General features: G+C 52.4%; 3 protein-coding genes and 1 long non-coding RNA gene across 12 annotated transcripts in view; 3 read left to right on the forward strand and 1 right to left on the reverse strand.

Annotated features, from left to right (window-relative positions):
- Positions 1 to 15,595, reverse strand: LOC109492620. Of its 4 annotated transcripts, none has more exons than XR_002736890.2 (3): positions 11,102 to 11,242; positions 3,044 to 3,887; positions 1 to 2,072 (listed from the first exon to the last, which is right to left on the reverse strand). It is a non-coding gene; the product is annotated as an uncharacterized LOC109492620 (long non-coding RNA). The 4 variants fall into 4 exon arrangements; XR_006587200.1 differs by having other exon boundaries at positions 1 to 450; positions 1,894 to 3,887; XR_006587201.1 differs by lacking the exon at positions 1 to 2,072 and adding an exon at positions 15,512 to 15,595 and having other exon boundaries at positions 3,012 to 3,887; positions 11,102 to 12,269.
- ANKRD2 (ankyrin repeat domain 2) lies at positions 1,048 to 11,026 on the forward strand. The gene is given in 10 exon segments (XM_019813645.3): positions 1,048 to 1,125; positions 1,127 to 1,228; positions 4,720 to 4,821; positions 5,631 to 5,789; positions 5,904 to 6,011; positions 7,745 to 7,843; positions 8,174 to 8,272; positions 9,454 to 9,552; positions 9,659 to 9,757; positions 10,570 to 11,026. Coding segments are annotated over 10 exon segments (1,095 nt in total). The 3' UTR covers positions 10,720 to 11,026.
- Positions 11,597 to 27,340, forward strand: part of HOGA1 (4-hydroxy-2-oxoglutarate aldolase 1) — a 23,798-nt gene continuing 8,054 nt past the window's right edge. For 3 of the 6 annotated variants that reach the window (XM_003994273.5, XM_006938055.5, XM_045040514.1), the window contains exons 1-6: positions 11,597 to 11,807; positions 23,065 to 23,193; positions 23,397 to 23,524; positions 24,036 to 24,170; positions 24,422 to 24,518; positions 26,177 to 26,310. In XM_003994273.5, the coding sequence (XP_003994322.1) occupies positions 11,597 to 11,807; positions 23,065 to 23,193; positions 23,397 to 23,524; positions 24,036 to 24,170; positions 24,422 to 24,518; positions 26,177 to 26,310 (834 nt within the window). Of the gene's footprint in view, positions 11,808 to 23,064; positions 23,194 to 23,396; positions 23,525 to 24,035; positions 24,171 to 24,421; positions 24,519 to 26,176; positions 26,311 to 27,050; positions 27,173 to 27,340 lie in introns of all 6 variants that reach the window. The other 3 variants (XM_019813643.3, XM_019813642.3, XM_019813644.3) reach the window with 3 other exon arrangements.
- On the forward strand, positions 15,631 to 16,899 carry CD2H10orf62 (chromosome D2 C10orf62 homolog). The gene has a single exon (XM_006938054.4). The coding sequence runs from the start codon at positions 15,886 to 15,888 to the stop codon at positions 16,570 to 16,572; it is 687 nt and encodes a 228-aa protein (XP_006938116.1). The 5' UTR covers positions 15,631 to 15,885; the 3' UTR covers positions 16,573 to 16,899.

Consider the following 27,340-nt stretch of genomic DNA (forward strand, 5'->3'; position numbering starts at 1 on the left):
TCTGACCAATTTAGGTTATGAGCATGTGTCAGCTTGCCAGCAAGGGAACCAGAGAGGAAAAGCAGCCAGTGCCTGTCTTTCCTTCAGGAAAAGTGTGCGTCTAGTCGGAGGGGGACCTTTGATCAGGTGGCTTAGCTAAGGGCAGGCCGCTTGAGCGTTACAGAACCTGTGGCGTCTGTGGCTCACTGGCAGGTTAATCCTGGGTCAGGACGACCCGGGGCTCACTCCCACAGTTCTAGGTATGGAGCTGAGCAAGTTCAGGTCTGCTTTTTCTCCACTGACGGTTTTCCTTCTCAGCGAGCATGGCTGGACCTCGGTCAGGGTGGCCTGATGAAACTGGGAGGAAATGGTGTCCTCGTCAACTGGGCTTGGCACTGTACTCTGGCCCTTTTCGGGTGGCTTCCTGAAACCCCTCTTGAAGCAAGACTTTTTCAGTTTTGCAGAGGCTTCCTGAGACAGACAGATGGGTCAAGGTTTGTCCGAAGCTAATGGACATGCAGCCACGTACAGTGATGTCTCGCTAGGGGGCGCTGTGGGGCCCCAAAGAGGCAAAGGCCTGCTTGAGCTGCAGGCGAAGGGGGAGGCATCTGCTCTCACTCCTGCCCATCGCCTTGACACTCCAGCCCAGACATAACAGAGTTTGCCTCACCCCAGGGCAAGCAGGGCCTGTTCACGACAGCTGGGGACACAGGCCTGTATTGGGTCCGCACCGTTGGCTTTCAGTTGCCCTCACTGGTACTGGCTGGGCAGTTTCCAGGCATCCAGCAGGTGGCACTGCCATCAAGGTTAGGGGCAAGCCAGCGGGTTCTTTGTGCCTCCCAGCTGTCCTGGCTAAGGCTCAGCTCTACCCAAGCACTTAGGACAGAGGGTGGGCAGGCTCCTTCCTGCAGCCCCGCTCTTGGGGTGCTGGGTCCTTCAGCTCTAATAGGCAAGGAGGTGGGGGGGGGGGGGTGGGCAAACTGTCCCTGCCTCCCCCAGCTCCCTGGGGCTGCCCGGGGTGAAGGTGACAGGTGGGGGAGGCAGGTGGAGAATTGGGCCGGTGAGCTCATGGCAAAGGCGCCCAGCGGGGTGGGGGTGGGTACCCTGGCTTATAAAGCCCCTGAGGCCCTGTGGCTTGCAGAGGCTGGTTATAGACGGCACCATGGAGGGCTCTGAGGAGGGCTCTGAGGCGGTGAAGAGGGCCACAGCGCTTATCGAGGAGCGGCTGGCACAGGAGGAGGAGAATGAGGTACGGGCACAGGTGTGGGGACCCAAGGGGTTCTAAGGAGATCCAGCTCTACTGTCAAGGGCCACCACATCTGTAGTGGGAAGGAGGGCAGGTGTCCCCAGCGGCCCAATGGCTCCACTCCAGCCTCAGTGGGCTCCTGGTGGAGGAGGTTGCTAGCCGTGGGTGACTGAGGCTTCAACCCCAAGAACTGAGAGACCGCAGGGTGGGCGAGCCACGCGGGGTTCCCGAGACCCTGCCACACACCTAGGCCTCGAGGAGGTGGTCCGGGCTGCACAGAGCGGGACAGCTGAGATGCTGTCTGGGAATGTGGGAGTGTGGGGCCCGGAGATTTCCCACAGCTGCTGGGTGGGAGGCTGGGGTGGGAGAGACTCCAGCGTTTGGTCCCTACAGAATAGAGACTGGGAGCAGAGCGAGGAAGGGTGCTGGGAAAGGAAGCACGGGTTTTCCCAGGAGTACCAGCCCCACCTGGGGAGGCCTGTGGAGCATGTGGCTCTGGGCAAATCCATTTTCTCTGGGATAAAGAAGTTGGGGGGGGCAGGGAGGAGGGTGCAGGCTTGTCTCCTCTTCATTCCATTTAAACTAATTCTCAACTTAAGAGTGCTCTGCCAAGTGCCAGGTGCTGGGAGGAATAAGAGAATCAGTGAGGCCAGCCCCTGCCTCCTTACCAAGCCCACATTCATTTTAGCCAACATCCATCAGGCGCACAGTCCACTAAGAAACAGGCAGTTAGGGCGCCTGAGTGGCTCATGTTGCTTAGGTGTCCGACTTGATCCCAGCTCGGGTCTTGATTTCAGGGGTGTGAGTTCAAGCCCCATGTTGAGCTCCACGCTGGACAGGGAGCCTACTTTAAAAAAAAGAAACAGGCAGAGTGTAGACACGGTGAAATAGGGGTGTTCAGTCAGAAGTGAAAGAGCACAAAAGGTGGGTGAGTCGTTCTGACCATGGGTGCTCAAGAACTCTTAGGGGCAGGATGGCATTTGAGTGGGGCCTTCAAGGCTCATGAGCAGAGATCAGGAGGGGAGGAAATTCAGGCTTAGGAAAAGACAGGCACTGAAGCTCAGGTGAGTGACAGTGGGACTGTCCTGAGAAAGTCTGGTAGTAGGAAGGGGTTAAGGCTGGGCACAAACCAGAGGGGGCCCTGGGAAAGATATTTATTCTTTGGGCAGTGGGGAGCCACTAAGTGTTGCTGAGGGAGGGCAAGTGGCACCATCTGACCTATTTTAGGAAGGCAGCTCTGACAGCCTGAGAAGGACATGTTGGAGGGGAAAGACTGGCCCTAACAGGAATGGGAGGGAGGAGACCAATCGGTTCAGAGGTAGGCTTGGTTCAAAACAGGAGCGACTGAAGGGGGGTGAGGAAGAGGGAAGGACCAGGACTCTGCTGGAAGAAGAGATGAGACGAGGGGCAAGGGTGGCAAGTTTGTGGGGGAAGGGCTTGGGCTAAACCCGCTGCCGAGTCCTGGCTGGGGCACCCCTGGATCTCCAGGAATGCCGCTTCTCCCCCGGCGCCAGGCAGGTGAGTCATGCCATTTCTGGAGGGCTGCCGCTGGACACAGAGACCTTCAGCAAGGGGACACGGAGCAGCCTTCGTCCATTCATTCACCCAACAAATATAGCAGCAGGCTGTCAGGACACTGGGCACCCACAGAGCCCGCCTTCCCACCAAGTGCCTCCTACGTGCCAGGCACCATGCTGAGCACTGTCCGGGCTTTCTTTCATTTGATCTGTAAAACCATCTATGAAGTAAGGTAGGAGTTTGTTCTGTTGTATTTCACCAACCAGCATCCAATTCAATAAACATTTACTGAGCACTTACTGTATGTCAGCCCACAAAGACATCTGAAGCAAGGGACTGTAGAGTCGGGGTAAGGCAAGGGTGAGCATGGGAGTCCGTTGTTGTTCCCGCCAGGCCCCAGCCCAGCAAGGTCCTCAGAGGGGAGCCTCTGTGCAGTCTGCACCCCTTTCTTGGCGTGGGAGGAGAAGGAGAGGCCGGGAGGCTGCGGCTGGGGCTCTGTTGTGGGAAGCATATCGGGTCAGGTCATCACTGAGGACTTCGGGGTGGACAGAGTTGCTGAGCCCACCTGTCATCATCCACTTGCTTATTCATTCATTTATCCTCCCAACATTCACCGAGTACCTGCTATATGCTAGGCCCTGTCACAGGGACTAGGGTTACCAAGATGATTCAGACCCAAGCCCACCCTCTTGACGGTGGGACCCGGCCAGACCCCACCAGTAGTAGCCGCAGCCCGAGGTCATCCCTCGTTCCTGGAAGAAGATGCAGTGTTTCAGGGGAGGCCGGCGCCGGGACACCTCAAACTATGTAAAGCCAACGCGGAAAAGAGAAGCCAGGGGGCACCAGGACCTCCCCAATGAAGAGCTGGGAAATCAGCGCCCAAAACCGCTCTTGAGGAGTACAATACCGGAGCTCAGTGGCAAATGCAAAAGGCAGCTGAGAGCTCTGTGAGGGTGGCCATTCCTCCCCATCTGGACTCAGCCTCCTCCAACCTGGGCGAATGTTCCGGCGCACAGGCCTTCAGAGGTAGCGGTACAGCACTTCACAAAAAGTGGTTTCCTTGAAAAGAGGAGGAGGCCATGAGGAAGTGGTCCAGGCAAGTCAAAGATACAAATGGTGAGGAGACTTGGCAGGAGTTTCACCCCTATAATTACAATGAGAATAAGGTTAATGCTAAGAGTCCCTTTAAAGTGAAAGCTAGTGAAAAGTGAAGGTGTAACTCCCACCCCTCAGACTCCCTGAGAACAGCAGGTTTCCAGCTCCAGGATATCATGAAGTGGTAAAATCTGAGAAAAAAAAAAAAAAAAAAAAGTTGGTATCTAACAGAGTTGCCAAAATTTTTTATTGGTATGTGAATCTATTTAAAAAATAACTATCAACTCTTACCACAATTATTTCATCAATGTGAAAAATTTAATTTTTTAATGTTTATTTTTAAGAGAGAGAGAGAGCGAGCGCCTGTGGGGGAGGGGCAGATGGAGCCGGGTACAGAGGATCCGAAGCGGGCTCTGTGCTGGCAGCAGAGAGCCCCAGGTGGGGCTTGAACTCAAGAACCATGAGATCACCACCTGAGCTAAAGTCAGACGCTCAATCAACTGAGCCACCCAGGCACCCCCAAAGTGAATTCTTAATGCCAGCAAAGTAAAATCACCATCATCTCAGTGCTTTAAAAACGGAATATATTTAATTTCATGAAAACTCATTCCAGTAACCCTTAAACTTGTTTTGCTGAGGACCCACAACCATCAAGAGACAGGTGTTTGAGCTGAGGTTGGGGTCAGGGTTGGGTTGGGGAATTATGGGGAGCCCTGCTCTGGCCCGCGGCTCTCCAGTCAGGAGTGGGGCATGGAAGGGATCTGGGGTCACACAGGAGGAGGTCCGTAGGGTGCCCTTGGAGTGGGTTGGGAGAGAGGCTCCCTGCCTCCCTGGCCTGCTGAGGGCAGGTCCTGGAGCATGTCCTCTCCTTGGCTCACCAGAAACTCCTAGGAAAGGCCCAGCAGAAGCTGCCCATGGACATGCTGGTGTTGGAGGATGAGAAGAACCACGGGGCTCCGAGTCTGGCCTTACAAAAGGTTAAGGTAAGTGTCAGGAGAACCCAACCTCTGTGCTTAGGGGACAGGACAGGCAGTTAGGGCTTTGCTGCTCCTAGTGTGGTATGAGAACCAGCATCTCAGCACCCCTGGGAGCGTGTTAGCAATGAAGAATCTTAGCCCCACCCCAGACCTGGTGAGTCAGAATCTGCATGTGTACAAGATCCCAGGGAATTTATTTTGGAAGCCCCAAGTTATTGAGTGGCCCTACCGCAGGCACCATGCAGGTGTTAAGGGGCTCAGGGAGACTGCGTGTGCGGATTGGAAAGATCTCCATGCTCGTAAGAGAAAAACAGTTTCCCAAGCACTATTGTGGAGGATGATCCCATAGGATGCTTGTCTGAAAGACATCAACCAAGCCATACTAGAATTTACCTCTGGGAGAGAAGGGCTTTCTCTTCATACCTCTTATGTTTCTGTATTTCTTTCTAATATTAATCATGTATTACTTTTATCATAACACACACACACACACACACACACACACACAAATGAAACTGCATGGAAGGAAAGCTGAGGATTCATACTCCGCTCAGAAGGCCTGGGCTAAGGATTGCCTCTGAGATTCTCTCATCCTACCCTTCACCTACGTGAAGCCTTGAAGCTGGTAGCTCTTACGCAGTCCCCTCAAGTCTCCCCTTGTCCCCTGATCTGAGCCATCTGTGTCCCTGTCTCATCTGCTTCTTCTAGTCCTGGATTCTTTCTCCCTTGAGAAGCTCTCCCTATCCTCCTCCCCCAGCTCAGCTCAGGGTCCCCAAGCCCCCAGCATGGGGGTTGATGAACCCCCCTCCATGCAGGGTCAAGAGCGTGTGCGCAAGACATCACTAGACCTTCGGCGGGAGATCATCGATGTGGGTGGGATCCAGAACCTCATCGAGCTGCGGAAAAAACGCAAGCAGAAAAAGCGGGAAGCACTGACTGCCCCCCAGGAGCCACCTCCAGAGCCTGAGGAGATCGTAAGGGTCCTGGGGCGGGGGAAACACCTGTGTTGTCAGGGGCGGGGTGGGGGTGGGCAGGGGGCCTCTGATCACTACAGAGCAGCCCTCCACGACTAGATTCATGCCTTCCAGACTGGACCTGTGGACGAGGAGACATTCCTGAAAGCAGCAGTGGAGGGGAAAATGAAGGTCATTGAGAAATTCCTGGCCGATGGGGGTTCCCCGGACACCTGTGATCAGGTGATAGTCCTACCTGCACCTGTGCCTGCCTCCCTTTCAGAGCTGCCACCCCCACCCCTCCCACTTGTGGACCTGTTTGAGAACAGGCATTGGGTGTCCTTTAGAAAGGGGTCTTTAGAAGATTTGGGATGTCCTCTTGCCCGTGCGGGAACTTATCTAAATCTTTAGGCCCTTTTCAAGTTGAACCACCTCCAAGGAAACAAATGTCAGGTGGTCCTTTAGGGAAGAAAGAGGAATAGAGTTAAATTTAAAAAGACAAAACGAAGAATTTGAGGCTCAAATCCCATCTGTACGGGACCTTAGCTATGAGACCATTGCTAGGTTCATTACCTCTCCATGCCTAAGTTTCCTTCCCTATAAAATGGCCTATTTCCCTCAGAGAATGTCATGGGGATCAAACAGAATATTAATGCCTTAATAAGTCATTATTGAATGAAGGAAAAAACTATAAAGCACATACTAGGAAATGATATTATTTTTGTGTTGCATTATATAATATGCTTCCCTTTAAAAATTATTTTTATTTTATTGTGGAATACATATAGCATGAAATGGCCATTTTAATTTTGTTTAATGTTTATTTTTGAGAGAGAGAGAGAGACAGAGCGTGCACGGGGGAAGGGCAGAGAGAGAGAGGGAGACACAGAATCTGAAGTAGGCTACAGACTCGGAGCTATCAGCACAGAGCCCGACACAGGGCTCGAACTCACAAGATGTGAGATCATGACCTGAGCCGAAGTCAGACGCTTAACTGACTGAGTCACCCAAACGCCCCCATTTTAGCCATTTTAAGTGCACAATTCAGAGGCATTAATTACATCCACCATGTTGTGCAATCATCACAACAATTTTCAAAACATTTCCATCATCCATCACACTTCGTTTTGTTTTCCCTGAAAACTGCCTCTTTCACACTTGGTACGGTGCTCTTTCAAACTCATATCCCAGGATTAAGCAAGTTTATGGTCACTCCCTTCAGCCTGTATCATTGTGGGCTTAGACTGCATGGCCTTTCCATTCTTTAGACTCTGGAATCTGAATCCTCTCGGTCTATCCAAGCACCTCCTGTCCCTGAGCACTGTACCAGGTGCTGGGGTGAGGCGAGGGGGGTGTGTTAAAAAGGAAAGACCAGGGTTGAGGGTAGAGGGAGATTGGTGTATAGCCAGATCTTTAGACTATGGAAAGATATGCCCCATGGCTTGAGTGTTTCAAAAGATCAAAGCAAACTGCTGAAACTCGTTCCTTCTTTGGATCAGTCATTTGTGTGCACCTGCTCATTCTGGCCCTGGGCTAGGCACTGAGGAGAAGCAGAGTCTAGTAAGGCTTGGCTTGCCTTTCAACACCCTCTCACCATGGAAGGTTCTCTGGGTCACCCAAGGCACAGCTCTGGCCCAGAGGTTTCAAGATGATGGCACTTGAGTTGCCTTGCCTCTTGAAGGAGTAGCAAGAATTCATCAAGCACTCACAGGAAGTGAGGGCAAAATAGGCATTCCTGGCAGAGGGAACAGCCTGTGCCAAGGCCCAGCGTGACATGCTTGGGAGAGGGCACATTGAGAAGGTCAGAGTTCCCAGGGCATTAGAGGGCTCCGCAGCTGGTCTAGATAGAACATGAAAGAGCTGGCAGGACATGGAAGATAGGGGGACCGAGCATAGGGGTCAGAATCGAACTGGGTTAAGTCCTGGGTCTTAGCCTGGGGCCAGAGATCAGGCCCTGACAGTCTCTCTGGGGACAGTTCCGCCGGACAGCATTGCATCGAGCTTCCCTGGAAGGCCACATGGAGATCCTGGAGAAGCTTCTGGAGAGTGGGGCTACTGTGGACTTCCAGGATCGGGTGAGCTATAGAGCAGGTATTGGGCGGGAGGTAGGAGGTAGGCCCAGCACCAACAGACCCCCTCTTCCCGTAAACCTGTGCCAACCTGGAAGACACTCTTGCTTCCTCAGGGGCCAGGCCTCATCTCTAGCAGATTGTATGACCTGGGGCCACCCTTCGTTAATTTGGCATGGACCTGAGGGTTCTCCTGCTCTGCTTGGTCCATAGCCCAGGCATAGGCATGCCCCAGCCCCTTCCCTGCCCTCTTTCCCTCGATTCCTCCCACCCTCTTGGCTGGGGTCCTTTCCCCTAGGCTCCTTTCTTCCCTAAAGCCCCATCTTTCCCTTCTAGCTGGACTGCACGGCCATGCATTGGGCCTGCCGTGGGGGCCACTTGGAGGTGGTAAAACTCCTGCAAAGCCGAGGAGGAGACACCAACATAAGAGATAAGGTGGGGCAATAATGCTCACAGATATTAGGGTAGCTGGAGGGGGAGGTCAAGAAGCAGAGAACAGAAAAGCCCAGTAGGGCAGGACGGTAATGAGCTAGTCTGGTTTCTAGAGTGGCTGCAGAGCCCAGGGAGGGGTCCTTGCCATCAACTGTAGGTCCTTGGGGACCACCATCTGGGGATGGGAGCAGAAGGGCAGGAGAGAAGAGAAGAAATCCACTATCAGGGGGCTTTGGGATCACTCAAAAGATGCAGGATGTGTTCATCCATGCAATTCTTTATCATCCTTTATTTATCTGTCCATCCATCCATTCATTTATTCATCTGTTCACCCACCATTTTTCTGTTTATTCATTCCTTTGTGTATATCCTTGAACAAGTGACAGATAGGTTCAAGACAGCCTCTGAGCCTATGTTATTATCTGTCAAATGTTTTACAGAATTATTATATAATTAGTCGTGAAAGTGTATGTAAATTATTTATTCAGCATAAGGCTGATGTTTTGTAAGCTTCTGCCATGCCTAATACATGGTCATCCCTCAGTAAATGGCATCTAGTATAATTATTTTTTTTTTAACAATTTGGAGCATCTTTTTTTTTTTTTAAGTTTATTTATTTTGAGAGAGAGAGCCAGGAAGGGGCAGAGAGAGAGAGGGAGAGAGAGATTCCCAAGCAGACTCCACACCATCAGGACAGAGCCCAACGCAGGGCTCCATCCCACAAACCGCGAGATCATGACCTGAGCTGAAATCAAGAGTCAGATGCTCAACCCACTGAGCCACCCAGGTGACCCTAAGATTTTTTTAAAGTAATCTCTGTACTCAACATTGGGCTCAAACCTACAACCCCGAGATCAGGAGTTGCATGCTCTACCGACTGAGCCACCCAAGTACTCCACATCTATTATAATTATTAAAAGAAGGGCAGAGGAGTAAGCAATTGCTCACAGCTGGGTGAGAGAGGAACCATAGAAGGCTTCCCAGAGAAGGCGGCATGAAATACTTCAGAGTTAAACCATTGGATAAGATGGTGGAAACTGTAGCATTCCCAGCCCCTCCAGGGCTCAGGCCTTGACACTACGACTCAGGGAAGGGACTAGGCTGGAATTAGGACAGCCTCCCTTCCCGGAGGCACCACAGTCCAGGCTCCTTCAGCTAGCAGTTCCTGTTTCTTCCCCACCCAGCTGCTGAGTACCCCCCTGCATGTGGCAGTCCGGACGGGGCAGGTGGAGATTGTGCAGCACTTTCTGTCCCTGGGCATGGACATCAATGCCAAAGACAGAGTGAGTGTCCAGCTTCCCTTCTGCTCAGCCACCCCAAGGGGGTGCAGGCAGCCTGAGGGCTCCCACACGCCCCCATGGGCCACACTGAGTATCACACTGGCTCTAGGAAGGGGACAGTGCCCTGCACGATGCTGTGAGGCTCAACCGCTACAAAATCATCAAATTGCTGCTTCTGCATGGGGCTGACATGATGACCAAGAACCTGGTAAGTTCATTCCTTCCCAGATTCAGTAATCAGTGTGCACGACTCCCCCAGGCTCTGTGCCAAGAACTTGGAGGAAATACAGAGCCAAGCAAGACTCAGCCTGCCCTTGGAGCACCCTCACAGTGGAAGGTTTCTTTGGGCCCCTGGAGATTTGGGGACCACCCACCTTCCCAACTCGCTCTTATGCTTGTCTCTGTCTAGAGTGCAAGGGCAGAGAAACGGCCAGGAGGGGCAGTAAGAGGACTTCCCAAAGCCCCCTCCCAAAAGATGCAAGGAAGTCCTAATGTCCAGGCCCAGGGAGGCCAAAATCATGGAGGGACAGAGCTAGAAGGAACCTAACTAAGCACTTGGTTGGCGCAACCACTGCTAGCACACTGTGTTGGCCTGGCGGGCCTGGAGTTCTCCGAGGGTCCTATATCCCCTGGCCCAAGCTCTTCTTTGGGGCCCAGTGCAATAGCAAAAGAGGGGGGAATGGGAAGGTCCCCCTGCCTCAAGAAAGGCTAAGGAGATAATGGGAAAGTCAGGACGATGTGGGGAGGAAGTAGATGAGGGCTTCTCAACCACAACATTATTGGTAAGTGGGGCTGGATAATTCCTTGTTGTGGGGACTGTCCTGCGTATTGGAGGCTTTTAAAGCAGCATCCCTGACCTCTGTGCACCATATGCCAGTAGTTTCCGCTCCCCTGATGGTGACAACCAAAGCCACCTCTAGACACTGCCAAGCGCATCCAGTTGGAAGCCCTGGTTTAGATGAGGGCGCCTCCTGGTACAAACTTCTGAACAGTGACGGCATCTCCTCTTGGTTCCCCCAGGCAGGAAAGACCCCCACGGACCTGGTGCAGCTGTGGCAGGCTGACACCCGGCAGGCTCTGGAGCACCCAGACCCAGGGGCAGAGCAGAACGGGTTGGAGGGTCCTGCTGAGAGTGTGCAGGAGACCCCCCAGCCTGTGCCAGCCCAGTGAACACCTGCCCCTGGCACCCGGGCTGTCCCTTGGGTACAGCCAGAGGATCACAGTAATGGCCCCCAGAGCTGACAACCCTGCCATTCTTCTGCATACGACCCGGGCACCCACAAGCTACCGCAATTAAAAAAAAAAAAAAAAAAGTCGTTTTTGCTATTTGTGATGTTTGTTTCTATTTGTGTCCGAAATGTTTAGGAATGAAGGAAAACTTTGGAGCAAGGGCAGGCTCGGGGAAGAGGGGAACTTAGAGCCTTTCCGCCCCGGCCCTGTTGCTTTTCCTACAGGGGTGTCTTCTTGCTTCTTTCCTGCCAGCCCTCCTCCCACATCCCCAGCGCGGACCAGCTTCCCTGCGCACCCATCCCGCCCCTCCCCCGCTCCGTACTGGTGACCGCCGTCCTATGGGGCTATGTGGCCAGCACAGCCTTGTCACGTGGCAGCCCGCACAGGAGGAGCCTGGCGGGGGTTCAGGGGCTCGGAGAGCAGCGCCTCGCTGCTGCCGTTTCTCCCCAGCCGCGCCTCCCGCAGGGCCGGGCCTGCTCAGCCAATCAGCTGGCTTTGGGGCTGGGGATTGTGGGAGGAGGGCCCAGGCCCCGCTGGAGAAGCCTTTAGGGTCGGTACCCCAGGAACCCGCCCTCTGGCCAGAGGGACGCTGGGTTGTGGCGTTTCTCCAGCTGCTCCCTACAGGGAGAGAACCCATGGGGCCTAAAGTCTTGACCTCTGACCCTGGGGACGCCCAGCCCAGGCCTGCCCCAGCACCAACAGTCAGGGGGCAGCAAATTTTTAACTAGACACGCTGATCATTAACAGGGTAGGAAGGAGTCCAAACTCAGCCTCGCGCAGGGGCAGAGACCAGCTGGGCTTCAGGCCTCTTGCAGAGATGCTGGGCCGTGGAGTCTGGTCTTCCCTGAGGCAGGGGCTGAGCAGGGGCTTGTCCAGGAAGGTGGGGGGCTGGGCCTCAGGAGAGGGAAGGAAGATGGACATTGCAGGCATCTATCCCCCTGTGACCACCCCCTTCACTGCCACCGCGGAGGTAGACTATGGGAAACTGGAGGAGAATCTGCACAAATTGGGTGCCTTCCCCTTCCGAGGTAAGTGGGGCCTGTCCTCTGGGGGACTTGGGGGGAGATGTGGATGACCCCAATCTCCTCAGCCAGTGAGCTACTCAGAGACAGTTGGGTACCCCGGTGGTCCTTTATGGGAAAGGAGCAGGGGGCACTGGTCTGGAGTCAAGAGACAGGCCAGAAGCTCCTTGCTGCTTTGCAACCTTGACTGAATCTCACTGCCAAAGTGCCTTCTTAGCGCAGCATGATTGTGGGGATCAAACTAGATAATGGGTATAAAAGTCCTTGTCAACCAAACACTGTGCAGTTGGGAAGGCAACTGGGGGTGTCACGTGGCAACTCAGCCAGTGGGTTCGTCCCCCTAAAAGCCGTGTTAGCCCACTCTCTTCTGGGCCAAGCCTCCCTTGGCAGAATTCCTGTTCTGGATCCTCTGACTCATGTCTCTCTTTACACGTGGATCTCCCCTCTCTGAGGCCTGGGACCAGACGTCTGTGACAGTCAACACACGACACAGCCACAGGCACAATAAATGAAGGAAAGAAGAAGTGGTCAGTTCCTCCCATCCTGCCCTGCCCACCCTCATCTATCACCCATGACGAGTCCCTGAGACAGTCATCTCATTAGCCCCATTTCACAGATGGGAAGCTGGGGCTCAGAATGACACAATCACTTGCCCAAGTTCCCCAGGTCTGACTGCAGGACCATACTTGGTTTCACTCCACTGCACTAACCACTGAATCACTAGACCAGACTGTTTCAACAAATAAAGTATGGTTGGCACCAGCTTTGGGAATGGAGAGGTTCTGACTGAGGCAGGGCAAGGGGGAAGGAAGTCTAGATTTAAATCACAGCTCTGCCACTGACTTAGCTTTGAGATAATCTTTCTAAACCCCACTCTCCCCATCTGACACGGGAGTAATAAGGTGTACATCATAGGATGGCGGGGAGAAAAATCCAAGAGAGTGCAAATGAAAGCATGCTATAAATAGTTAAAGGGTGATATACATTAGAAGGTATTGATCCAGTGATAACAATTGCTAGAATGACAGCACCATTGGCATTGTGGGAAAAGCTGCTTTATGACAGTGACTGCTGGCCTGACTGAAACCCCATCTCAGTGCTGAGGTGATGCGACCCTTCCCTAGGGCACAATGAATGCCCTGTGGATGCCCACATTGAGCAGTGACACAAACTCTAAGTAAATTTCTACTTGGGCTCAGTTCACTGGGGCCTGAAAGTCTGGACCGAGGCCTGGGTCTTTTGAAGCAAACTGAGAATCTTGAATCTTTTATTTATTAAAAAAATTTTTTTAAGTAATCTCTACACCCAATATGGAGTTTAAACTCAGGACCCCAAGATCAAGAGTTGTATGCTCCACTGACTGAGCCAGCCAGGCACCCCTAGCTCCTTGAATCTTAAGAGGAGGGAAGACAAGACTCTTCTTCACCTTCCAGGTTCAAGGACACCCGAGTGCAAGGGGTGGGGAGGGTGAACTTTGCATCCAGTGTCTGCCTGCTACCCAGAGAATCCACGGATACCCACAGGCTCTTCTCTGGACCCTCCCCTTCCTTCTGCCCACTCACCCACACCTGCAGAGGGCATGGAGGTGCCCAGGAGCACAGGCTGCAGTGGATTTGGCAGGCCGCGGGCCACAGGTGCCCACTAACCTGTCTCCCGTGCAACCCATACAGGCTCCTGTTTCCGCCTCATCTCTCTCTTACCCACACGCCAGGGAGGCAGTGGGCTGTGTAGAAGGAGCTCAGCATCGACAGTGAGAAGGCCTGGATAAAAGTCCTGGTGTTGCTGGTTATGGCGACCTTGGAGAAATCACTGAACCTCTCTAGTCTGATTTCCTCATTTTAGAATGGAAACTGAGCCACCGGGTTAATGCCTTCCTCTCAAGGAGCTCCAAGTGGGAGGCCCTGGCACAAGGAGTAGAGCTATAGGGTCCTGTCACTGCTCCCAGGACACAGCCAGAATGCCCAGGAAAGGAGCTGTGAGCAACTTTAGCTGTACAAACAATGTTTCTCTGGCCCTATCCGGGCCCCCAGGGCTGGCTCTGCAGCCCAACACTCAGGGGCAGAGGAAGAAGCCATTGCATACCACATAGCCAGGGCCTCCTGTGATAAGTTAAAGGTCCTCCAAAGAGGAGGTGGGAACCTACTCTTGATGAATCAGTGAACAGTTAAGAGATTCTTCTGGAAGGTATTGCCCAAACTGTGTACCTCTCTATTTCTACTTGTTTTTGCATTGTTAAATTTTCCTGATTATATGAATAAAGAGTATCATTCTTAAATGAAAGTTATACCTAGAGACTGGAAGGTAAGATTGTTGCAGAGGGGCCATTTGGCTCTGAACTCACTCCCACAAACAACCTCAGAGATGAACTTTGAATTGTTATTTCCACATGAGGTTAGTGGATGACCACAGAGCTACTTCAGCAGGACTAGAGAGAAGATGTTACCCATAAAACTATGAGCTTGTATCTTATTCCCTTAGTATGTAGACTGGGGATATTATGGTATATATTGAAGCCGTTACTTTGTTAAATAAAATATTTTGCTTAAAAAAAACCCCACAGGGTAGGGGAACCTGGCTGGCTCAGTCAGAGGAGCACGTGACTCTTGATCTTGGGGTCATCAGTACACTCATGTGTACACTCCACATTGAGTGTAGAGATAACTATATAAACAAACTTTTAAAAAAAATCACAATTTCTACAACCCTGTTTTGGTATTTCTTCACTTTAAAAAAGTGAAATATACCGAGGCACCCGGATGGCTCAGTTGGCAGAGCGTCTGACTTTGGCTCAGGTCATGATCTCACGGTTCGCAGGTTCAAGCCCCGCGTCGGGCTCTGTGCTGACAGCTCAGAGCCTGGAGCCTGCTTCAGATTCTCTCTCTCTCTCTCTCTCTCTCTGCCCCTCTCCCTCTCATGCTCTGCCCCTCTGTCTCAAAAAAATGAACATTCAACAAAATTTTTAAGTGAAAATTATTTTTAAGGAAAAAAAAATTTTTTTGAGTAAAAAAATGTTTTTTTAAATGTGTTATGTGCCTCTGGCAGAAAAATAGAGTGGCCCAGGCCTGTTTCTCCCCCCGAGACGCTCTGATATAATTTCGGATTGTGGGCCAGGCTTTCCATTGTCTGTACCCACAGAGAGCCTGGCCAGGTGGTCCACCTGCTCACAATCTAAACTGTGCCCTTTAACCAGGGCACATGGAGGAGGGGGGCACATTCTGGGTTTGCAGGTGCCTCACTAGGACAAGAGGTAGCAGCCCCCATCCTGGAATTGCCCCTGAGATCTGGGATCTGGTGAATCCCTCTGTCCTGTCTGCTCTGCCTTCTCAACCCACTGCTTATCTCCCCCCAGTTATGACCTCATGTTATTCTAGAATGAGCTCTTTCCTGGGCCCCTTTCCTTCTGGACTCTGCTTAGTTAAGGCGGTTGGGGCTGCAAATGGGGATGGGATGTGCTAAGCTGCCAGCAGGGGTGGACCTTGAATGGAAGGAGACACCTGTGTCAGGCAGCCAGGGATGGATGCCAGCCTGGCCAAGGGGGTCCTTCAGCCATGGTCAGTGGCTCCTGCCTCCCCCCACCCCCGGGGAGGGGGCACAGGAATAGAGAGGGAGAGAAACCAGATATTGGAAAATAAGAAGGCTTGAGTTGCAGAATGGGTCTTAAACAGAAGGTGGAAGAAACTCAGAATTGGGGAAACTGCTTTTCCACTCACCTTGGGACTAGCTGTCAGGTGGGAGACAGGACTTGGGCCTCAGGAAATGCCTACCAGGTTGGACATGAGGGATGCTGTGGCCTCTCCCCCCCCCCCCCGCCCTGCCCCCCCAACCACCTTCCTCACAATGGGGTTCATTGCTGAGGTGGGAGGGGCATCCTAGGAAGGGTACAGCTGAGGCCCTACCTGCCAGACAGCCTCTGGGAACCTACCCTTTCAAGCATGAACCATACCATCCGGGCTCCTCCACTCCCAGTGTGCTCTTAGCTCTGCCCGCCCAGCCTAGGGTCCTGGAGGCCTTCTTGGAGCTCATCCAGCAACCATCATGCAAGGTGGTGCTGGGGACTGCCCTCTTACTCGGAGGGGGAGGCCTCATGCTGTGGATTCAGAGGAAGAGGAGAAGGAAGGCATCCGCCGCGTCTGCACAAAATGTGCAGGAGCCACCGGAATGTCACAAAGCAAAGAATGAGAACTGGATTAAATCTCACTTTAGTCGCCTCTCCGAAGAGAAGCTGGCCTCCTGCAGCAGCACGGACGCCCCATCACCCGAGAGCGGCAGCGGAGAAGCCAGCACCACCATTCACATGGAGACTCTCACCACAAGGCAAAGAGAGGTGGGCACCACTCTGAGCCGGGAGTCCTTCACCAGCAAGCAGAGGACGTCTGGGGCCTCAGTGACCAAAGAGACCCACAAGGAGTCTGCAAAATCCTCGTCCATGGACGAGCCCACATGGGCCGCTGTGGCTGCCTGCACCAAGGAGATTGACACCCTAGGACAGCAGCTGGCTAATTCCATGTTGCAGCGTGCCATAGCTTACCAGAACTCAGGCCACCTGGAGTCCAGAGACGTCAACCAGGAGGAGCTGAAGGCCCTCGAGGAGGTGGAGTTGAAGCTGAAAGGGAATTTCCTCACCCAGCGGGAAGCCACCGTAGCTGGCGCGAACCACACACACGCCATCCGTGGCCACGGTCACTATGGACACCAGGGTCATCCGAACCACCAGAGCCACAGCCTGCCCAACCGCAGCCACCAGACCTACCACCCCTTTGAAGCCACCTAACCACGGATGGAGACGCCCCTTTCCCCCAACAGGGCTGGCACACAATTGCAGGCCTGTTTTCTCTCCTGTGGCGAGATGGTGCCACCCAAATCCCTTCTTCCTGAAGGGCAGGCCCTGGGCCCCTTTGGCTCTGTGAGTACGGTCTGCCACAGAGGATGGTCCCCGATGGAGGGGGCGGGGGTGGAAGGAAGCGAAGCAGCTGAGACAGACTCGCAGGCCCCTGAAGACCCACCGGGAGAAGATAGAGGCAGAGCCCAGGAGCAGCTGAGAGCCCCACACTGATGCCGAACGCCTGGAACTGAGCCAATAAAGCCTTGTATACCCTCACTCTGGGTCTGGGGGCTCTGTGGCCAGCCTCAGCACTGGGAAGGGATATGGGGAGAGGCTTCCTGCCCCCAAAGTCCTCTTTGTGTGGGCCTTTATGCTAGGCTGATTCAAGACTCCGTAAATCAGAAAAAAAAAAAAAAAAAAAGTCCATAAATCTTCTCTGGGTCTCAGGTTCTGGGGGTGGGGCTGTCTCCAGGGAGCTCAACACCCACCAACCTGCTATTGCCAGAGAAGGAGGAAGCAGCCAGGTGTGGGTGGTGGGGGGATAGACAGGCTTTCAGAAGCTCGTAAGCAAACTGGGATGTGGGTCTCCTGTCCTGTTTGGGGTCCTCTTCACCCTGCCTGCTGCTTCTCAAGTCGTGTGGCATCCTGCACTGCAGTGCCCTCCCCCTGCCCCCCCTGCTTCCCCCAGCCCACTGGGACCTGCGTTAGTGCCTCCCACCACCTGCCTACAGAGCCCCTGTGCCCCATACTCTCCCTTCTTATGTTCTTAATGCCGGGGCTGCCGCTGATGCTAGTGCTACTAATTAGTAGTATTACTAGTAATTTTTTTTTCTTTTCCTGTTCAGACTTTAGTCTATGCCATGCTGTGTGTTGTTGCAGCAAGGCCCCCATAAGGAAGGTTTGCAGTGTCCCCGTTTTGCAGATGAGACATGTGAGGCTCAGTGGTGTCATTCGCCTGATAGGGCATAGACACTATGCGATGTTGTTGGAGGTGGAGCCCAGCTCTGCCCGACTCCAAAGCTCAGACCCCAAATCCCTTCCCTGTGCTGCCCCTTAGGCCGGTGCCTCGCCGTCCCCACACGGGTCTCCCTCACTCATGCTTATCCCTGCCCTCTTCCCCCGTGTCCTGACACTCTCTGTGCCCTCCCACAAGCCTGGGACTCTCCCTGCCTCCTCTTCCTGGGTCTAAAGAAGCCGTTTCTGGGGCAAGGGATGATCTCCAGTGAGGCAGCTATCTCTCCTGTGAAACTTGAGAGAGGTCAGCTCTACAGCACTGTCTAACCCCCCAATGACTCCTTTACATAGAAGTGTCCCATTTGCATCGATTGTGAACTTACCAGTGTTTCCCAGCCTGTTGGCCTCAACCTGTGGGAAGAAGGTCCCCCGAATCCTTGCAAAGGATGGAAAAATCTACAAACACCCTAAGTGTGGTCAATTGATTTTATGGGACATAATTGGAAGCATTTGAATATTTTTATTTTTATTTATTTTTAAGATTTTATTTAAATTTTTATTTTATTTTATTTTAGAGAGAAAACACGAGCAGGGGAGAGGGGCAGAGAGAGAGGGAGAGAAACTCTTAGGCAGGCTCCACGCTGAACCGACATGGGGCTCTATCCCGTGACCATGGGATCAAGACATGAGCCAAAATCAAATGTCGGGACGTTCAACCGAGTGAGCCACCCAAGCACTTCTGAAGATTTTATTTTAAGTAATCTCCATACCCAGCGTGGGGCTCAAACTCACAACCCTGAGATCAAGCGTCACATGCTCCAGGTGTGTCTGGGTGGCTCCATCAGTTAAGTGCCTGACTTAGGCCCAGGTCGTGATATCATGGTCTGTGAGCTCGAGCCCTGAATGGAGCCCCACGCCGGGCTCCACGCAGAGGAGCAGAGCCTGCTTGGAATTCTCTCACTCTCCCTGTCTCTTCTCTGCCCCTTCCCGTCACTGTCTCTCAAAATACAAAAAAAAAAAAAAAAAAAAAAAAAAGAAAGAAAGAAAGAAAAGAGTCACATGCTCCAGCGACTGAGCCAGCCAGGTGCCCAGTATTTGAATATTTTTAACATTACTAATAGTGACTTTATATAAATACTAATATACATATGCTTTAAAAATTTTTTTAACGTTTATTTATTTTTGAGACAGAGAGAGATAGAGCATGAACGGGGGAGGGTCAGAGAGAGAGAGGGAGACACAGAATCTGAAACAGGGTCCAGGTTCTGAGCTGTCAGCACAGAGCCCGACGTGGGGCTTGAACTCACGAACCCCGAGATCATGACCTGAGCCGAAGTCAGACGCTTAACCGACTGAGCCACCCAAGTGCCCCATACATATGCTTTAAATTTAAAATACTTCAGAACTTCATAACAGGGGTGCCTGGCTGGCTCAGTTGGTAGAGCGCACAACTCTTGATCTCAGGGTTGTGAGTTTAAGCCCCATATTGGATGTAGAGATTACTTAAAAAAAATAAATAAGGGAGCCTGGTGGCCTCAGTCCGTAGAGCATATGACTCTTAATCTCAGATCAGGGTCATGAGTTCAAGCCCCAACATTGGGTGTGGAGCCTACTTTAAAAATACAGTAATTAAATAAAAAATAAAAAGGTAAAATACTTTATTGCAAAAATATTAATGGAAAAAAATGGGGTCTGTCATACTAGAAAATGTTGGAAGCTGCTAAATTAGACAAAAAGCAAGGGTGGTGAGGTATGGCTTCTGAAAGTGATTGTAAAAATGCATAAAATGCATGCGTTTATCCGGAAGATCTTAAATCCCTTATTAAAAGTTTATTGCATACGTGGGGCGCCTGGGTGGCGCAGTCGGTTAAGCGTCCAACTTCAGCCAGGTCACGATCTCGCGGTCCGTGAGTTCGAGCCCCGCGTCAGGCTCTGGGCTGATGGCTCGGAGCCTGGAGCCTGTTTCCGATTCTGTGTCTCCCTCTCTCTCTGCCCCTCCCCCGTTCATGCTCTGTCTCTCTCTGTCCCAAAAATAAATAAACGTTGAAAAAAAAAATTAAAAAAAAAAAGTTTATTGCATACAATTTCAGATTGGCTAATTAGGAATTTGGAATCTTTAAAGAAGTTTAAAACTGGCAAAATTCAACTAAAGTCTGCAAGTTAGTACCTTACCAGCGCTAATTCTCTGGTTCTGATCATTGTACTAAATAAATAGTAAGACCTTATCATTGGTGGAGGTTGGGTGAGGGAGGTGTGGAAATCCCCTGCACTATTTCTGCAACTTTTCTATTAATTTAAAAGTAGTTCAAAATGTCAAGGTTTTATTACAGTTGTGCCGTAGGGAAAATGGCCACTAAGCCACCAACTCAAGTATATTCTCTTGGTAAGGAGATATGCATCCCCAGCCCCAAACACTCACTCCTCTTCCCAGGCCGCTCTGGCTCCCTGGAGTGGCCAGCCTGACCATGGGGCCAAGAGAGAGTAGCCTCTGTGATGAGCCCCTTTGTCTTGCAGCTGGAGGGGACGGGAGAGGTTCCTGAGTGCGGCCTCCCCTCCACACCAGCCATCCTCCTCCACCTCAGATGGAAAGCTGCCACCCTTCTCATTTAAGGCTTGCGCACTTTCTCCTGACTCCACAGTAATTACAGCTAACAAAGCCGGCAGGCCGGGTTCTCATCCAAGCACTTTATACATAGTATCTCATTTGAGCCTCACAACAATGCTTTAAGGAGAGCACTAATACTCTCCCCATTTTTCATGTGAGGAAGCTGAGGTTTGGTTAAGCCGCGTGCCCAAGATCTCATAGCTAGCTGATCAGGGGCTGCACTGAGAGCTACACCCAGGTTCCTCTGAGTTCAGAACCGCTCCCTGTCTTCACTCCCCGACCCATCCGGGACCCTGGCCCTTCCACTCCTCCAGTCCCCTTGCTGCACCAGCAGAGAGAGGCACATCGGGCCTGAAACTGGGCATCCCTCCAAGGAGAAGGAGGGGGCTCTCGGCGGCATCAGTTCACAGATTTCAGGGTGCTTTCTCTTACCTTTTCTTGTTCGGGCCTTTAACGTAGCCTTATAAGGTAGGATCGAAATGATTTTATTACCATCCCAGAGAAAAGGAAACAGGGACTCAGAGACCTGATATAACTAACTTCCTCAAAAGCCAGAGGGGAGTTGGGTCCAGTGCGTCCCCGACTCTGTGATACTCCCTCTTCCCTAGCCTGGCCTGGCCTCCTCCTCGGGAGTCAGGCCTGGGTCAGATGCTCCTTTACAGGAGACAAGGGAAAGGCCACCGGGAGTCTTGAGCACAGGGGCCTGCTTCCTGTCTGAGAGTGCAAGACCCAGCGGTCTTAACTGCCCAGGGGCCCGTGGCACGGGCCGCCAGAATGAAGCGGGACTTGGGAGTGAGTGGACATGGCTGAAGAAGCAGCTGGAGTAAGAACCGGGCTGGGCGGTGGGGGCAAGGTGGGGGCAAGCGGGCAGGGTTGGGGAGGGAGGGAGATGTCTTTGGCATTTGCACAGAGGGACTGGTGAAAGCCTGACCTCAGAATCCTAGTCAGAGGGTGCTGGTCCGGTCCTCTCCAGGGTTGGCAACTCAAGAGTGGGGGTGACCCACTGGGAAAGCGCTAACACCGTTTGTACCGAGACAGAAGGAGGCTCCTGGCCTGACACGGAGAGATGGATCCTGAGGAGGCAGCACAACAGAAGCCAAAAACTATTTGCTTCAAGATGCTCCTTACAATATCACCAAGGCAAAAAGCTGGCAGGGGGTGGGATTGCTAAGTATCCAGTGAGCCATTCTGGCAGTCCACTGAGTGGAATCTAATGGTGTAGCGAACAGCATGGAAAAAGGTTTGTGGTGAAAAGTTGACTCTACATCACATTGTGTCCCTTAAGGATGACTCACGGGAACAGTCTCTCTTGGTCCCGATGCCAGGAAACTGTGTGTTTCCCCCGGGCAGCTGCTTTGCTTTTATCTGGAGTTCTGCATATCTGTCAGCTGATCACATTTCCCTTTTAGCTCGGACTGTCAGGAAGCTCCAAATCAAAATGATGGCCCATCTTTCTCAACGGTGCAGCGGGGATTTTGTATTGTAGATCAGTTATCGCCTCCAGCTTTCTTTTCTTTTCTTTTTTTTAATTTTTTTTTTCAACGTTTATTTATTTTTGGGACAGAGAGAGACAGAGCATGAACGGGGGAGGGGCAGAGAGAGAGGGAGACACAGAATCGGAAACAGGCTCCAGGCTCTGAGCCATCAGCCCAGAGCCCGACGCGGGGCTCGAACTCACGGACCGCGAGATCGTGACCTGGCTGAAGTCGGACGCTTAACCGACTGCGCCACCCAGGCGCCCCTCCAGCTTTCTTTTCATTCCTTTCTCCCAAACAGTCTCCTGTTTATTAATAGTCTCGCCGTGCCGTATGCTGTATTTGTCATCTATTTAAGAACAGTGTTTTGAGGATGGACTGGAGTAGAGAGGAGGAAGAAGAGGGTAGAGAGAGTTAAATGAAAAAGCGGAGAGGAGGATGGTTTTACTAACCTTCCCTTCAGATTCAGTCAAACAGCATCAAATCTCTTGGTCTCTCATGGATTTATAAAAAAGAGTTGACACCTTACCTGGTGATGTTAGAAACTTCTCACATGATCAATAAAACAGGAAAACGTGTTTTCACCCACTTTCAACCCACTTTTCACCCAGAAAACTGGCAAATATTAATTCTGACAATACCCAGTGTTGACACGGATGAACACTAACAGACTCTTCTATGTGCTGATGGGGTATGAATTGGCTAATGAGAGAGATGTTTGGCATGTGAAAATGCACATACGTGTGACGCAGCAATTACAAACCTAAAGAAACCGTGGAGAAGCTCAGACATGGGCACAGAAGACTGTAGAACATGGTTGTTTCAGCATTGTTTGTAATAGCAAAACTAAGGAAACATTCTAAGTGTCCTCGGAGGGAAAATGAAAAGTAAATTGTAGTCTGACTTCAAATAGAATATTCTGTAGCCGTTAAAATGAATGAACCAGACCTGTGTGCTGCTATGGACAAAGCTCACAGCATAATCTTGAGCAAAAATAGCAGACTGCAGAAGGTTGTATGATCTTGATTCCATTTCTATACAGTTTAAAATGGCCACAACTGTTATATGTTGTTTATGGGTCCATATGTATGTCTTAGGGTATAAGACTTGAATGGGAACAATAGCACCTGAGTCAGGACGGTTAGAGGAGGAAGAAAAACGTGATAGGGGAGGGTTGCCATGACTGTTGGGTACGCACCTGTGGGTTACATTATCATCGATTCTTTGGGGTATAGCTGACACATTTCATTAACACAAAGAAAAACGGTGTGGACACTGTGACCGCAACTGGGTGAAACATTCTGCCTGCCTCAGGACAAAGATGAGAAGGAGATACGCGCAAAGCTATGGTGTTGGGGAGGTAGGAACCTGTGTGAGTGTAACACCAATATCCTGGTTGTTCATCAGGCTTCGTGGTGCAGGGCTCCAATGGCGAGTTCCCCTTCCTGACCAGCATCGAGAGGCTGGAGGTGGTGAGCCGAGTCCGCCAGGCCATGCCCAAGGACAAACTGCTGCTAGCTGGCTCTGGCTGCGAGTGTGAGGCCACAATGCTCTGGGCCCTAGGGGTACTTGGGGGTGCCTGGGGTGGGAAGCCAGGCTCCTTGGCCCTGGGGCTGGTTCAGCCTGCTGGTTCCTTCCCTTCTGCCCCCCTTGCTTGCCCCAGGTCCTAGCCCTGCCCTTCTGCCTCCTGCTCTCACCCTCCATGGCCTACAAGGAAGACTCCCTCTTTCCTCCTGCAGCCACTCAAGCCACGGTGGAGATGACTGTGAGCATGGCCCAGGTTGGGGCTGACGCTGCCATCGTGGTGACCCCTTGCTTCTATCGTGGCCGCATGAGCAGCGCCGCCCTCATTCACCACTACACCAAGGTAGGGTGTGAGGGTTGGGGATGGGTTTGGGGCCTGGGACCAAGGGAAGGCTGGACGAGGGGAGGAGACTGCCTGGGGAGACGAGACAGAGAGGCCAGGGGCCAAGGGGTGAGCCTACTTCCATGAATGACACCTGTGGGACGGGAGGGATGCCCCCAGGCGCTAGCCGCCACCTGGTGCTGGGCCACTGGCCCGGCCACACTGTGTTGCTGTTTCCTCCCCTCTCAGATGGTCGGAATGATGGTGTCTTCCTCACAGGGTTGTTGTGAGGACTAAGTTCCATCAGAATATAGAGAGGACTTAGGACTGAGCTTGGCACACAGAAAGCACTCATGAAATATTACTCATCAATTGCTTACAAGCAGGGCACGTGGCACTGTGACTTCTAGTCCAGGAGGTAGGCCTGTCCAGGGGCCCCGTAGCACCCCAGGCCCGGAGCTGGTGGTGGTGGGCTGGTGGCGGGCCTGGGGCAGCTGCCCTCTGCCTCTCCCCTCTTCTCTGCCTCTCGCAGGTCGCTGACCTCTCCCCGATTCCTGTGGTGCTCTACAGCGTCCCAGCCAACACGGGGCTGGACCTGCCGGTGGATGCGGTGGTCACGCTTTCCCAGCACCCAAACATCGTGGGCATCAAGGACAGTGGTGGCGATGTGAGTGGCAGCAGCTCCTGGCTGGCGCTCCTTCCTCTTCTCCTGTGCTAGCGACTTCAGGGCAGCTCTGGAACCCGCTCCAGTCCTGGGCTCCTGTTTGGGTTCTTTCCATCGTGTGGGCTCTCTGGGGCTTTGTCTGAGTTCTGGGGTGGCTCTCTGGGGCCTGGGCTCTCCTCCCACCCTCGCTCAGCCCCCTTCTCCGTTGGTGTTGAGGCTCTGGGTGCAGCTCTCACCCGGGTTTGCTGTTGCAGGTGACCAGGATGGGGCTGATTGTTCACAAGACCGGGAGGCAGGATTTCCAGGTGTTGGCTGGATCGGCTGGCTTCCTGCTGGCCAGCTATGCCGTGGGTAGGCCTCCCGCCGCTCTCACACCGTCATGGGTGGTACACCCAGGACCCGTGCCCACCCACCCCCACCACCCTGGGTGTGCTGGGAGAAACCGTGCAGGCTGCGTCTGGGTCTGCAGGGGGCCCTTTGCCAGCCTGTCTGCTTGGAAACCTCAGAAGTCTCAATATTGGGTGCTTACGAGTGACCTTCTTGGGCAGAAGAGGGTGGCTCTGTACCATCCTTGGTCTGTAGCAGGGATGCCTGCTGTTCTAAGTCCTGAGCTCGGTGCTTCAGTAACAGACTTAGCTCCTCTGATCTCACCTTGTAAATCATTCTCTGAGGACACAGGCCTTAGAGCCTCTCCTCTCATTCAGGAGTCTGGCTTCCTCTCACCTGGGTGCTAGGCCGGAAGGAATTGTCAGACCTGTAGGAATGGGCCAGGGACCTTCAGCTGCCTGATTCGGTTCCAGTTCAAGGTCCCGGGAATGTCACCATTGGACCAAATGAGCTTGTTTGTTGTGGGTCAAGGTGCTTGGGTTCGGGTTGGTTTTAAGCCCTCAAGAGGGAGGAGAAGAAGCATTTTCTCCCTTCGGCTGAAGCCCCAGCAAGTGCAGATCTGAGTTACTTTTCTGGTGCTGCAGAGGGCAATGCCCATTCCTTTTTTCTGGTCTCCAAAGACTTTGGCTTATTGTCTAGGACCTTGCACGTCTCTCCTCTGCCACGTCGCAGTCTCTAAAGAGCAATGGCAGAAGAGGGGACCGATTGAAGCCTCGTTCCTGAGGGGGGCAGCTGGAAAGAGCACAGGCTCTGGAGGCTCGGGGATGTGAGTTGGAATCTCAGCTCTGCCATGTACTGGGTACCTCCTGGCAAGGTGTTCAGCCTCTCTGGGCCTGAACTTCTACCCTCTAAAGCAGGGGGGTGTTACAAGAATTTGAGAGCATTGGCCCCATGTCTGCATAGTGCCTGGCACAGAGTGGGGATCAGTAAATGGCAGCTATATAAGCTCATTCCAAATTTCTCACTCTCCAGTCTTGAGGCCACTCCTAACTAGACTTAGAATCACATCCCAGGCTGGCAGAGTGGCAGGGCCTCCTGAGATCACAGCCAGCCCGTTTTCATTGCCCAGATAAGAACAAAGAGGACCGGGAGGTCTATGACTTGTGCAAGTTCATGCAACCAATGGGAGGAAATGCCTGGTCTCCTGACTGTGTCCAGAGCTCTTTCCACTGCCCCCCACCCCCAGCACTGTCCCAGGCTGAATTCACTGGGGGGAATAAGATTTCAGAAGAGCAAAGGCTTCCCGTCCACTCCACCCCCTTCCCGCACGGATGAGTCAGGGGGCTATTTATTAGAGGATCATGGAGGTGTCAAGTGGCAGGTGGGACTTTACTCTGGGAGGTGTATGGGGGGGTGGTGCACGGAAGGAACTGTTCTCAGGTTAGCCTCAGGCTCTGTTCCCTGACCTTCAGCCTGTGGGATTCTACTTCAAATATGCTGGCAGCTTTTCTCTCTGGAAATCAGTTCTCTGTGGACTCACAGAGCATGCCTTTGACATGGCCGGCCAGTGGCACAGAAATCCACATCCTCTCTCCCCAGAATAAGGGGTGCTGGGGACCAGGGTCTGACATTGTCTGTGAGAAGAGGCTCTTGCTGATGTTCTGCATCTTACTCTGGGGCAGGAGCTGTGGGGGGCGTGTGTGCCCTGGCCAATGTCCTGGGGGCTCAGGTGTGCCAGCTGGAGCGACTCTGCCTCACAGGGCAATGGGAAGATGCCCAGAAGCTGCAGCACCGCCTCATTGAGCCAAACACTGCGGTGAGTTCCCAGTCAATGGCCCCAAGGCATGGGGTGGGGGGAGGGGGGGTGTCTGTGTCCTCACTGGAGCAGGAGCCAAGGCAGGCACAGGGGTCCCCACTTAGCCTCTTCCCTTTCAGAAAGTCCTTTTAGAGAATATCCCAGTGTGGGAACTCCTTGTGCCTCTCCAGAAAATCTGACTTCAGACAAAGTTGAGCCCTATTGGTTGCATTGGAATTCATCTAGGGTGCTAGTTAAAATTCTAATCCTTTAGGCCCAGGAATAAGCCTTGAAACAAACATCTTGGCTGATTGTGGTGACATAAGTAATCCCGGGACCTTGCTTAGAGATGCACTGCCTAGAAAGAGTGAGCCGTGGGCCTTTCCATCAGCTTTATAAAGGGCCAAATCCTGGAAAACAGAATGATTGGGAATCAAGGAGTTGGAAGGCTGGAGGCATTCAGAGCCCAGATTTCCCAGGAGAGTTTTGTCTTCAAATAGTCTATTTCTGAGGCATCTGGGTGGCTCAGTCAGTTAAGCATCCGACTCTTGATTTCAGCTCAGGTCATGATCTCATGGTTTGTGCATTTGAGCCCCGCATCAGGCCTTACCCTGAAAGCATGGAGCCTGCTTGGGATTCTCTCTCTCTCCCTCTCTCTCTCTCTGGCCCTCCCCTGCTCACACTTGCTCATGCTCTCACTCTCTTTCTCTCTCTCTCTCCAAATAAATACATAAACATTTAAAAAAAAATCTATTCTGCAGTCAGACGGTGTACCTCAATTCCATATTGGGCAAGTCAAGGAGAAGAGCCAAGGTGGAATGCCTGTCAAGAGCCAGGCAGTGCTGTTCAGAGCCACACTGGAGTCTGAGGCAGGAAGGAAAATGTGTGTTCCTATAGACACGTTTGTATATATTTTTTATTTTATTTATTTTATTTTATTTTTTAAATGTTTTATTTTATTTTTGACAGAGAGAGAGAGAGACAGAGACAGAGACAGAGACAGAGCATGAGTCAGGGAGGGGCACAGAGAGAGGGAGACACAGCATCTGAA

The sequence above is a fragment of the Felis catus genome, chromosome D2 (genome assembly GCF_018350175.1).
Source record: "Felis catus isolate Fca126 chromosome D2, F.catus_Fca126_mat1.0, whole genome shotgun sequence".
Classification (NCBI taxonomy): domain Eukaryota; kingdom Metazoa; phylum Chordata; class Mammalia; order Carnivora; family Felidae; genus Felis; species Felis catus.

Coding starts and splice junctions, on each gene's coding strand:
- CD2H10orf62 (XM_006938054.4), top strand. CDS start 15,886: ATGCTGTGGATTCAGAGGAAGAGGAGAAGGAAGGCATCCGCCGCGTCT.